We start from the raw sequence: 13024 nt of genomic DNA, 5'->3' as shown, positions 1-13024 counted from the left end.
AGTTGTTTTTTTTATGGATCTCATTCTGTGGTACGTGGTCCTGTCCATATATGCAAGATTGTTTGTATGTTATCCTCAAAATATACTTGCTTCATTCATACATCTGTTCTGGATTGTACTAACCCATGTACTTTGTAGATAAAGCATATAGCTGCTAATCCCTGCCCTTCCTTAGACTAAATAAATCAGGAATGGTCTGCTTTTCAAAATAGTTTTTGTGGTTTATAATGTTAATTCCTTTGGACTCTTCACTTTTTTCCAGTGGAGTATGGGAGTCCTTACCACTTTCCAGTTCCAAGTTACTGGTGTGGTGGACAATGGAAATATCCTTCTGAATGTGATAATGATGTATGAAAGCAGTAATGATAAAAAACCATTCAGTTCATACTAGGATGGTGGTGTTCTGCTGGTGTAGATAATATGTCCTCCAGTCTGATACTCCATCTCTGTATGGGTTTATCTGAGGTAATATGGTAGTTATGGAATGAGGCATCAAAATTGCATTTTAGTCCTTTGATTGGGATCTGTCATCCTACCCTCACATGGATTTTGATTCTCAGTAGCTGGGTTTTGGATTCACAGATGTTTCAATCAGACACAAGTCCTCACACATGTATTACAGATATCCTTCTTTCCTCATTCAATTATACTTTTATTCCTTCATCCACATTGTGGTTTATGGTTGTGATACTTGCAGATTAATGATTCTTCCTCTTATACAATATCTCTTATTTTATTGTATTGAGGTTGTTACTCCTCTTTGATTAAGTGGAATAGTTTATATTTAAGAGACATATTTATTATCCCAGTCATCCAGATGCTGGGTTCCTGGATCAAACAACTTTTCTCATTGCTATCATGCATCCTGTTATAGGTTGGTGATATGAGATTCCCTCTAGCCTGCTGAACTTAAGGTGAAGATAGTATTATCTTCTTTCCTATCCTACATGTATGTTGGTTCCCAGTTGCTGGGTTTTGGATTGTAGTTATCTTACTGATGGTATTATCCTCATTCTACGTTTGCAAGAATGTCATTTCCCAGTGGACTGAGTTTTAGATGCAATTGACATGTAGTGTATAGTCTGTTGTAACCTAGCTACTCTATGCCTAGGGGCAAATCCTTTTGCTTTCACTCACATTCCAGTACTCTGTGGGACTGAGATTTGTTATATGGTGGTTCAGAACCCTATCTCACCATTGTTCTCATTCCTTTCTTTCCACCCATGTCTGTGACACCTTATTCCACACTGGACGAAGAATATAGCTGGTATGGATGTGGTGTGGTTTTCCACATCTGATGCTCTGTTAGGATCTCTTCTTTTAAGAGGTGCTTTGGATACTTTTGAGGAATGCTACTTTGTTTTTCCCTTGCTCTGATCTCTCCATCTATTCAGTGTAAGATTCTAACTACTTATGAGTGGAGATAATGTACTGTATCAGAAGTTATAAGTTTCCTATGCTGAAAATATATTTCTGATAGACACTTGCTTCTATTCATACTTCCACCCTTTCTTCCTTATTGAAATATAGTGCTTCCATATTCTGCCAGATCTCAAAGTGATAGTTTGAAATCAAATAGAGGTAGTCACATGTATCGGAGAGTGTGCAATGTTATTGAGTGAAAAATTGTTGCATGACGACTTGCATGCAAGATGCATTTGAATCAGTTAATCGTAAGGTACATGTGAGCTCAATATTTGCAGCATATGAAAAAAATTATATTTGGGTATAGAGGGCAACACTTTCAGTGAAGGAAAATTATTACATTTGGCAGTTCCTCTCAATTGCAGTGTAATGGTTAATCTTCTTACTTGTGACTAACTACACATTTGTGTGTGATGTAGCAAGAAAGACATGAAGAAAAAACTTGTTGCATTTGTTCTTTCCAGGCTTGATTCCTGTATGAATCCAGAATTATGTCACTAATTTACAATAATATACACAGTGCTGAAGATTTCTATATTACTTATTTAAGGCATTAGGCTAGTGGTCTAGGCTATACTCATCTCACAAAGTTTGAGATGTCATTGCTTTTCAACCTAACTACTGTACTTTTGCTTCCTGTATTTTTCTTCTGTTGAAATCAGAAGGGAAAAATATATAATTCTGATTCCTTTTCTGGATGATTCATGTAACCCCAAGCACAACAATCTGATATTTCTACAAATTATTATCAATGCTCATTCCTTGCATATGGTAAGTGACATCTAGGCTTATAGACCTTTGGTCCAAAATATTTCATGGATGTACATTGTTACTTAATTTCCAGTATCTATGTCACAATGCATTCTCTCTATACATATTTGTGATGCTCCTATACTTGACTCAGTGTTGCTATTGCATTTCATTGTTTTCTGGCCCAGTTTCACTGCTGGAGATAATAACAGTTTCTTTGCTTTTGGCATATACAAGGTCAGTAGATGGATATATTTTGTATTATCTTTAAAATCTTCAAAAAAACAAATGCAAGCATATTTACAAAGTAGTAATTCAGAATTGTTTTTCTAACCCCAAATACTTTATAGAATAAGTGAAATTGCAGTACATGAAAACATATTTCAAGTGGTATCTTGACCTTTGACTCCCATATTTCAAACCTTCTCCAGGTTATGTAGCTTAGAAATAAAAGTGACATATGATGGCACTTTTCTGTTTCAAACTAGTTAGAACACTGATCTGCAAACTGAGAATTGTTTTAAAGAATAAACAAATCCTGGTGCTGCTTTTGTAGCTGGATTTTTTTTAATTCAAAAAGTTAAAATTTTCAAATATAATTTTCATTTGCATTAACATTTCTTCTAGTTGCTGGAGAAACATGCTAAAATATTGTTTTTATAATTGCCTCACCTTGCATATGCAAAGTTTTGTTTTTTTGGGCACAATTAGCGCCCTCTGAACAAATGCCCATCTTCTTGTTTCTGTTCATGTTATAAAGGTTTTCATAATTTCTATGAAATGCTTCTTGAATACTAATTCTGATATTGATTTTTAATGACTGATGTTACCTGTATTTCTTTGTTTATATTAATATACAAAGAGTAAGTAAATGGTTTATTGAGCTTTGGTTTTAAAACCTTTCAAAATAAACAACAAGAAATGTAATAAAAAAAGAAAGATTTAAACTTCAAGTGAACCATTTCTTGAACATTGTTTTCCCATTTGTACAATATATTTTTCTTCTTACTGTAATAAACACATTAATTATCTTTTTTATTAGTAAAGTTTATTCTTACTGTAAGTTTTAAACAGTTTCCATTAGTCATGTTCCTGGTGGATCAGCAGTAAGATTCAGTATATATAATGTTAAAATTTGAATTTTGATCACTATGGCAGATGCAGTGCAAACAGCTCATTGTACAGCATTTGCACGAAACAAACATAACCAGTTCTTTTTGAAATGCTTCTCAATAATGGGCAGTTAAGAATTTAAGCAACTTTTATATTAGTACAAGTTCAGCAGTTGTATTTTACACAAGATTCAATCTACCAGAATATAATTACAGCCATGTCTTTTGTTTTCTTTTTGTTCCTAAAATATGTTCTTCACATTGAATAGTTCATATGCATTTCATACTTCTTTGGATTCAGCATATGATCCTTGTTATTTAAATTCCTGATCTTATGTGGTTTGGGTGGTTTGGGCCCTTAACTCCCAATCTGTGGACTATGAGTTTGAATCCCCACCCCACCAAACATGCACATTGTTTCAACCATTAAAGCATTGTAATGGTCAATCCAACTATTTGTTGGTAACAGAGTAGTCTAGATGTTGGCAATGGGTGATTATGACTAGCTGCCTTCCCTCTAGTCTTTCACTGGTAAGTTAGAGAAGACTAGTGTAGCTTTGCATGAAATCAAAACACTAAACTCATAATGTGATATAATATGACCTGTATGTTTTGATAAAAGTATCATTCTCCCTCATTCCACCTAACAAACAAGTGGGGAAAAAAATTGCAATGTGCATTAGATTTTTGTAAGATAATACTACATCAAATGTTAGTTTTCAGAGTGTAGACAAAATTTAGATTGTAACATAATTTGCTTGGTCTGTTCATAATTTTACAACACAATTACAGCTACTTAAAACTACTTTTTCAAATATTCAAAAGCTAATTTCTATATATTAATCTTTTTGTTTATTAATTAATTAATCCCTCAAGTAAAACATCCATTAATATATATCATACAAATATGTATTTACAGGTATTAAAAAACAAAACAATATAAAACCTTTAGTATGTGTTTAAAAGTTATTATAGTAAAATTTTCTTATGAATCTTATTTTTAAAAAAATCTGTATCTAAAGTAAGGTATACAAAATTTTACTGTCCACTTAAGAACTTTGCAGACTTTTTTTTAATTCTGTTTGATTAAATGAAGCTACATTTTGAAATCTCAAGCTAAATTAACATCTGTCCTAATAGATATCTTTTGGATCATGATATGGAATAAGAATCTCAGTTGTGGTTCACTTGAAGCTAGTTATGATCTAACATTTATTAAATGTTGTATGTACATGAAAATTACATAACTCTAAGCCACATAAAAGCCTAGAGCATCTAATTCGGAGATTAGGACCAAGTCTTAAGAGCACTGTAGGCGATCATATTTTATTATTTACACTATTTATTTGAGGTTAATATGGCTTCACCTAAGAATGTGCTACAGGAATAATTTTATTTTTTTTCCTTTTAATATCTTATGATTAATTTTACTGCTGTTAATTGTGTTACATCTGTGTTGGAATGCCAGTTTTGTAATTGTTACTTAAAAACACAGACCTAAAAATTCATTATCTGATAATCTTACAATAAAGATGTATGTGTTAGATCTATTAACTTGAGTGTGCTGGCTTAACTACCATAATTTATTTGTATATGCTAACTGGAAACTATTTGACAATATACATGGGCTATCTTATTAGGATTTTTGCTTGAGATGAGAGATAAAACAAACATCCTGAAATAGGGCAGATTTCCACTTTCTTTATAGACTTTTATATTAATTGTAAATACACACGTATTTAATTAGTGTAATGAGTTGATTATTACTTTTCATAGGGCAGGATATGCAATTATACAATTAACATCTAATGAAATCATTAGAAATTTAATAGGAAAAGAAAGAAAGAAGGGGAACATTTTCTAATATCATTCTTTATACAAGTTTTGCTCCTTCATGGGTGTGCTTAGCTGGTAAATGTAAGGTTTGTAAATTAAACTATTTTAACATTCTTGGTTTAGTAGGTTAAGCCATAATAAGATGCTCGACTAATCATTATTACTGTTTGCACATTTAAATTAAATCTTAACACATTGTGTTAGGTAAAGTTGTATCTGTTTTCTGAAAGCTTAAATCTAAATGTTTTTAAAAACTGTGTATTACATATGATTTGAAGTATTTTAGTGTGGATCCACTGAAGTAATAAAAAATTAATTATGTGTGCATTTAAACATATAAAAAAAAATTTTTCTTTTGCTTTAAATGCAACATGTAATTTAACTATTTAACACACTTTTTTCATTTTTAAGATTTGACTTGTAGGAGTTTCCCAGGACCAGGTTTGGAAAATGTTGGGGAACACAATCCCATTAAGGAGTTTATTGACAAGCATGATTATCACATAAATCAAGCTTTTGAAGACTTTAAGCAGACTCATGATAAGAAGTATAAGAATGAAAAACATCATGAAACAAGGAAGAACATATTTCGTCAAAACTACAGGTGATACATTTAGCTCTGTTTCTATGGATACGACAGTTTTTGAAAAATGGTGCAGGGGACCATATGTTAAATTCCTTCCTGTGTATGGCACTACATTAAAAATTTAATTAAACCATTCTACTTTCAGTACATGGCAATGAAGTTCACATTATAATGCATAATTTAAATTTTATATTATCTAAGTTGTAATTCTTTTGTTTCAAAGGAAACAATTTTAAAAAATTACTTTAAACTGTTGTTCTCATTGCATGATTCACATGCTGTGAAAAATCTCTACCTCAACAGCAGTTGTTCACTGTTACACACATAAGCTTGCAGAGTACATGAGTATTTAAATGCTAACATACATATGTTTTAATACTTTGATATGAGATCCAAAGTATGTAGCTACTTTGTCTGAGAAAGATAAAAAAATTCTATTTTTTAATGATTGTCACATCCACCTTCTGTATTTCGTAGATATAAGTGTATTTTGTCATTTTCGAATAAAAAGCATCTTGCAATCGAACTAATCAGAGTCTGAGTGTAAATAACTAAATTAAAAGGTCTTTATTAGAAAGAATAGAAAAAGATTTTGTTTTCTGAAACTATGAACTTTTAAGAACATTCTTGTCAAATCTTAAATTTATCTACCAGTTTTACTTTTGGAATGAAATAAGAACAACATTAACTGAAAAAAATCTTGGCATCCATGTTTTTAGGGTTAAGGTATGCCTCAAAGAGAAGAGTAGCTAATGTACAACAGATAATCTAAAGTTTTATTAAAGTTTAATACCTTGTGAAAAATATAAACTCCAAAGTTTTTGTAGAACCTATATTTATGTTGTTTTTTAATTTTTTAGGTGTCAACAGTTACAGCATAGTATAATGGTCAGTTAAACTCGGACTTAAGTTTAGCAGTAAAAAAGTGCTTGATGTTATTTTTCATGCACTGTGAGCAAATCTCATACTTATCAAAATCCATGTATTCATACATGTGTGTGGTAAACATTCATGAATGCATTAGACAAAATGTACAAAATAGTTTGAGCACGTAATTCAGGAAGTGAATAAAGTCATGAATTGTGAAAAGAAAGTACTGCAGAGATAAAAATATTTTGTGTCATTTTAAATGTAAGCTATAATTTTGTGATTTGAATAGTTCAGGAAAGCTGAGTGACTATTGTATTGTACAGTGGAGGAAGTAAGCAGAATCTAATTATAACATTTTTTGTTTTTGGATTAATGAAAGTTTCGAATTTTACACTGTTTCTGATTTTTTAAAAAAGTATTCTCATTATGTGTAATAAAAACTTAAATTGCTGGTGTAATGTAATATCCTCCAATGTAGCACACGAAAACAAATGAGAGTGAGCCATCAAAATTTCAGTTCATCCCTTCAGTTGAGATCTCTTGTCCTACCTTCTCATGAATGTTGGTTTACAGTGGCTAGATTTTGGATTAAGAGTAGAACCACTCAACATTAAGTCCTCATGCAAAAGTACAGAATTCAATATTTCTCATTTCTATTCCATCAGTGTCGTGGATCGTGGTAGAGATATTTGGGGATTATTCTGGTTTTTCCTGTTCAGCTGTCCCTTGTTTGTTATTCTGAGAATGTTACTATGCTTGGAGCATTTCTGTTCAATTTAACTTTTGAGGGAAATGGTTTACATTATACAGACATCTTTTCAATACTAGATGTCAGGTTCTTGAATTGAGCTGTCAATTTATCATATTAATATGTGGCCCTGTTCATGAGTTAGGGATTACCAGATTCACTTCAGGTTTATGAACTTGGTGAATATGGTATGGTCCTCTTTCCTACCCTTGCCATATGGCTGGGTTTTGGATTGTAGTTGACTTGCTGTTGGTATGATTTCATCCTACTTCTTGGAAATGAGTTCTTGGCAGACTGAATTTTGGAGACAGTTGACAAGCTGTGTTAGTCTTTAACACCCTAGCCACTCTGGACCTAGGGGCACATCTACATTTTACCTACCACTTTTATTAAACTTTCTGGGATTGAGTTTTTCATAAATATTGCATGGTTCAGATCACTATCTAGCCATAGTTCCCTCTCCCTTGAATTTTTTTTTATGATGTATACCTGTTTCAAAAGCTGTGTGGTCTCCCACTTCAGATCTTAGAATCTAACTATCTCATCTTTGGGATTGTCTTTTGGACACTTTCAAATGATGTTTTTTTTCCCTTGCATTGGTCACTGTACCCATTCTGTGTAGGATTCTAGCTATATGTGTAAGTGGAGGTAATGTACTGTATCAGAAACTGTAATTTTTTAATACTGAAAACCTATTTCTAATAGATACATACTTCACACTTCTTCCTCACTGAAAAGTGATGCTTCTGTTTTCCTTGTCAAAATTCAAGTGATTGGTAAGTAGAACTGAATAAAGGGAGTTACATGCATTAAGAGAGTATGAGAATCGTTGGAATCAGTCAGTTCCAATTCAAGAAAATTAAAACGTATAGTATGCATAAAAAATATTTTTACGTGTGAAAGGCAGCACTGAATGAGAATATTTATTTACTTTAGCAATAGTAAATACATTTTCAGTAAAAGAAAATTATATCTTTCACATTTTCTTTCCTATTTATGTGTAATATATACATTTTGATTTTCACAATTTTACTGTGTAAGATATTTAGTCAAGCATTTGCTGTTTCTATATTAAAGGCTTTGTTATTTTGAAATTATTCTTAATGAACTGTAAATATATATGCTGTATTAAATTCTAGTATTTTATTTTTGTAATAGTGTATTTGGAAATTTAAAATTTTTTATCAGTTTGTTTTGAATGGTGCTACTTCTCTAGTGTTTGTTTTTGTGGTATGTCTGTTAATTATACATGATGTATCTAGTATCTTAACATTATACAGTATGATAAAATGCTGTGCATCCAGTGGTTTCTTTGTTTGCATCCAGTATGATTGATAGTGACCTTTAGGTAATTTTTTCTGGTTTACATTGTAACTTTTACAGTGGTGTTGAACTTATTCAGATGAAGGATACATCTAATGTAAAGGAAGAAATGGTTGTAGTACACAAATATTATTTACCTTACTCTTCTCTATTTTTATAACATTGTTTTTGAGATTTCTCATTGTTCTAGACTAGAACTTGCTAAATCTATTTGGTGTCCTTTGCTGCCTTGAGCCTTGAGTGCTATTTATTTGCTTAGTCCAATTGAGGAATGTACCTTGGGTTTCATGGGTTATTACTAACATCTACTCTTTTACTCTGCATTTGGAAAACCACTTTGTCCCAAACCACTTTGTTGCTGTAATGCAGGGAAGAGATGCTTTTGCATTCCAGAACCCATTTACTGATTGATCAGTTAGAGACAAGTGTTTTATGACTACAAATTTATTACCTTTGGAGCAACTTCTCTCTGTTTTCAGAGAAACAAAACTTTCTTGTGAAATTTCCTCTATGTGATTGTCATCACTGCTTTTTATCATGCACTTATTTCTCACTTCATTGATTTTTCCATTCACCTTTACTTATATTTTCATAACAATACAATAGTTCTACTATTTTGATGATTGTTTAATTTTTTAAATAATGTTTTATTTTCATTCTGACCAGAACACACCATATCTTTTTCTTCAATCCAACTGTAACAAATCATTACACTCATCATTTTATGTAAGATACTTGAATCTTCAATCCAACTGTAACAAATCATTACACTCATCATTTTATGTAAGATACTTGAATCTTTAGTTTTTGCAGAAATCAAGAAGCTGTGAGTTATGTTTGACCTTGAGATCACCACAATGTTTTAAAAGTATTGTTCATTTATTTTATCTGAAATGTATATTTAACAGGTTTATTAAATCTACAAACCGTGCAAGTAAAACATATAGTGTTAAAGTGAATCACCTGGCTGATTTGACTGACTCTGAAATGCGAATTCTGAGGGGTAGACTACCAACTCGTGAGAGAAACAATGGCAGACCGTTTGATAAATCAAATTACAATCCAAATATACCAGAAACACTGGACTGGAGGCTTTATGGTATGGCATTAAATGATAGTTGCACATAATATATTTGAAAGTTGTAGACCTTTGGCTAGAATGGTTTTGAGAATATCTTCTTCCACAGGTATATGTACTTGTAAAGAAAGACCCTTATTAAAAACATGAGTTAAGTGCTTAAAATGAATTCAAAATATAAATGTAAGTTATTAAAATGTATAAACAAAACTTAAACTATCCTTCAAATCACTAACAACCCCATCTACCCCCATCATTACTCACAATCATGTAATGCTATTTACCTGTATAACATTCTTGTAAGGATTAGTTGATTGAATTTTGAAAGCAACTGAACTTTTAAGTTGCATCATGTAGTAGTAGAACTAATTGCATCTTCCAATAGTGACATTCATTGTTTTAATTCTCATCATTCATACATATAAGCAGGTAGGAGGTGCAGTGGGTGAGATTACACTCAAAAATTGCTGACATATGTAAAATGTATATTACAATTAATGTACCTTAGTAAATCCTTTAGATTGCACAAGGATAAAAACTTTTAAAGTAGCATACTATAAACTTATACTTATGTCCCTGTTATTTCTCTTGGCAATGGATCTGTCTAGTTAAATGCGTTTAACAAAAACACCCTTTTCTGAGCATAATGTTTTCTTTAAATGTTGCTTAATCATTTGTATAAACTTTAAATTTTAAGATGTAGCAGGACTAATGTTGTTTTTCTGAATAATGTTATGTAAATGAGAAGACTACAGTTTAATGGGTTAAAAGCTAAAGGATAATGCCGCATGTAACTTGTTTTACTATAGATGAGTGTAATTTTTAAGTCAAGGACATTGAAATTTCTACTTGGTGAACTCTGTACTATCAAGAAGACTTTTACAGTTACTAGGGTAGATGGTGAATTGTTTGTATTAGTTTAGGAATGTCATTTTGAATTATGCTATCAAACATAATTTTGCTATCATCCATGCTGTTAAGAGTGTGTGGATGCATATCCATTCTTACGTATTAAAACACTTTAGTGATACCTATTTAGTTCTGTCATTGGTTTATAAGTCTTATTTCAAAGACAGTTACCAGATCAAATGGCCTTTGAGGTTGTTGTTGTTTGTTTGTTTTAGAAAAGGAGTGGGTGGCATGACATCCAGGTATGCAAGGCATGCATGTGCATCTCAGTTCAAACAAATGCATTTTCTACAGCATTTTTAAGATTATCAAATATATGTAGATGTATTTTAGCAAACTGGTTACATCAATTATTTTCTTACTTTTAGGTGCATGCATTGTTCCATCACATTGTCAGGCAAGTGAATCCACGTGCAGCTAACCTTCCTGTTATTCATGCATTGAAAAATATAGAAAAGACATGTAACTGAAGAATTTAATTATCTGTAATAAAACATTTGCTACTAAAGGATACTTCACTTACAGGTCACATCACCACTTTAATCAAAGCTAGTTCACGTACTGTCCATAACTTTGAGCAGTTATGCAGCTAATAGGTGGGGTATTTCAACACTTATCTTGCAAAATTACTTACTTCATAAAGTAAGATATTTAAATAAAAATGAACATTTGTGAAAAATAACATTAGGTATATGCAAATTTGCTAGATTTTTCATACACTTAAGAACTACAAATTGATAACAAAATGTGCCATAGACATACTGCAAAAGTATTATTACTCCTATAATTATGTATCTATATAAAATATTAATACTCAACAGTCTAATAAAATAAAATCAAGTGGATGGAGTGCATTAAAAACAGGAAATTCAAACCTGTAATAAGTGATATTTTATAATAAATAAAAACAAGCCCAAACAAAAAGTAAAATGCTGTACATATTTGAAAGATCTCCAGGGTATAGGCTATAATGTGGGGTATACAATGTACCTTAGATTTTGAGGAGACTGTTGAAGTAGTATCCACATTGTTATGGGGATAAACCATCTAATTAAGTCCAACAATATTTATTAACAGTTTATTTTAAAAGCTTTATTTATTAACTAATAGCTCTAGTTTTTTAAGAAGTTTTCAATAATGTTAAAAGATGATTTAAAAATAAAATATAAAACAATTAAACAGCTAGGTTAAAAATTAATTGTTAAACTACTGTTTTACTGTTTTGTTGCTGTAGTTTAAGTGCATCTAACAATCTACTTTTACTGTCACTACATTTTAGCCAGTTTTAGACTGTTTCTGCTTTAACCACCTTGAAAACCAGATTTTTAGTATTATAAGGTATCAGACTAAGTGGTGAGCCAGTAGTTGGGACTATTTTATTTGAAAAATTTTAAATTTAATTTAATATAAAAAATTTACCTCCTATTATTATTTGTTTAGGTGCTGTAACGCCTGTGAAAGACCAGGCTGTATGCGGTTCTTGCTGGAGTTTTGGCACTACTGGAACAATTGAGGGAGCATATTTCTTGAAGGTTAGATAGAATATGTAAATTATTTTCTTGATTAATTAAGAATTATTGAAACATTTGATATGGTGGTGTTGATTTATAAGTAACTTCTTGACATTAAAGGAAAATTGTTGGTCCAAAACATTACTATCTGGATGGCTGACTCCATCCAGGCTACATCACTTATCCAAGAGGTGGCTATTCTGAGTTAGCCAGTCAATTTTCTAAGTTTTTTTTTTTTTTTCTAACCCACTATTTGGTCCTTCACGGAGTCTTCTTCAGTTCTCTTTCTTTATTCATATACAGGGCATGGAGCATCGAGTCACCCCAAATCTTGTCTCTCCTAGATGTTCTATCTTTTTGAGGATTTACATATCCCTAACATCTTGTCTGTCAAGGCTGTGTTTACACTGGGTTTTTTAAATGGACTCTGAATAATCACTGGTAAATTTCTCTGTTCTCAAGAATTACTAATTCAGTAACTTGACATTTTTTCTTGGTTTTCAAAAATTAATATTTGAAGCTTACAAAGTTTATCTCTGGATCCTCCACCCAAAAGGAAAAACAAAACTTACAGAGGCTTAGCACATTTGATGCATGAGCACAGCATCTCGTAACACAATTATGTACTCAAAATCAGTGTTTTCCAGTGTATTTTTCATTTAATTTCTTTGTTTTAACAAATGTAACTAAAATTTAAATATTTGAGTAATTAATTACACACACACACTTGTATACATATGTACTGTACAGTAGCCAAAATATCACTGTAATTTTCAGTATACTTGTAGTTATCTTTGTATTTTCTAGGCCAGTACAGTTACACCTACTGAATGTATTATTTTATTTGTCTAATTCATGGGTAAATTAAAACAAAAT

At 31.4% G+C, this 13024-nt stretch overlaps 1 protein-coding gene across 1 annotated transcript in view; it reads left to right on the top strand.

Annotated features, from left to right (window-relative positions):
- Positions 1–13024, top strand: part of LOC143255726 (digestive cysteine proteinase 2-like) — a 49524-nt gene that overhangs the window by 26882 nt on the left and 9618 nt on the right. Inside the window, exons 5-7 of the mRNA XM_076511861.1 lie at positions 5535–5727; positions 9559–9749; positions 12078–12169. Of these exons, the coding sequence (XP_076367976.1) occupies positions 5535–5727; positions 9559–9749; positions 12078–12169 (476 nt within the window). The remainder of the gene's footprint in view (positions 1–5534; positions 5728–9558; positions 9750–12077; positions 12170–13024) is intronic.

The sequence above is a fragment of the Tachypleus tridentatus genome, chromosome 7 (genome assembly GCF_004210375.1).
Source record: "Tachypleus tridentatus isolate NWPU-2018 chromosome 7, ASM421037v1, whole genome shotgun sequence".
Taxonomy (NCBI): domain Eukaryota; kingdom Metazoa; phylum Arthropoda; class Merostomata; order Xiphosura; family Limulidae; genus Tachypleus; species Tachypleus tridentatus.
This window is presented reverse-complemented; position numbering and strand designations above follow the sequence as displayed.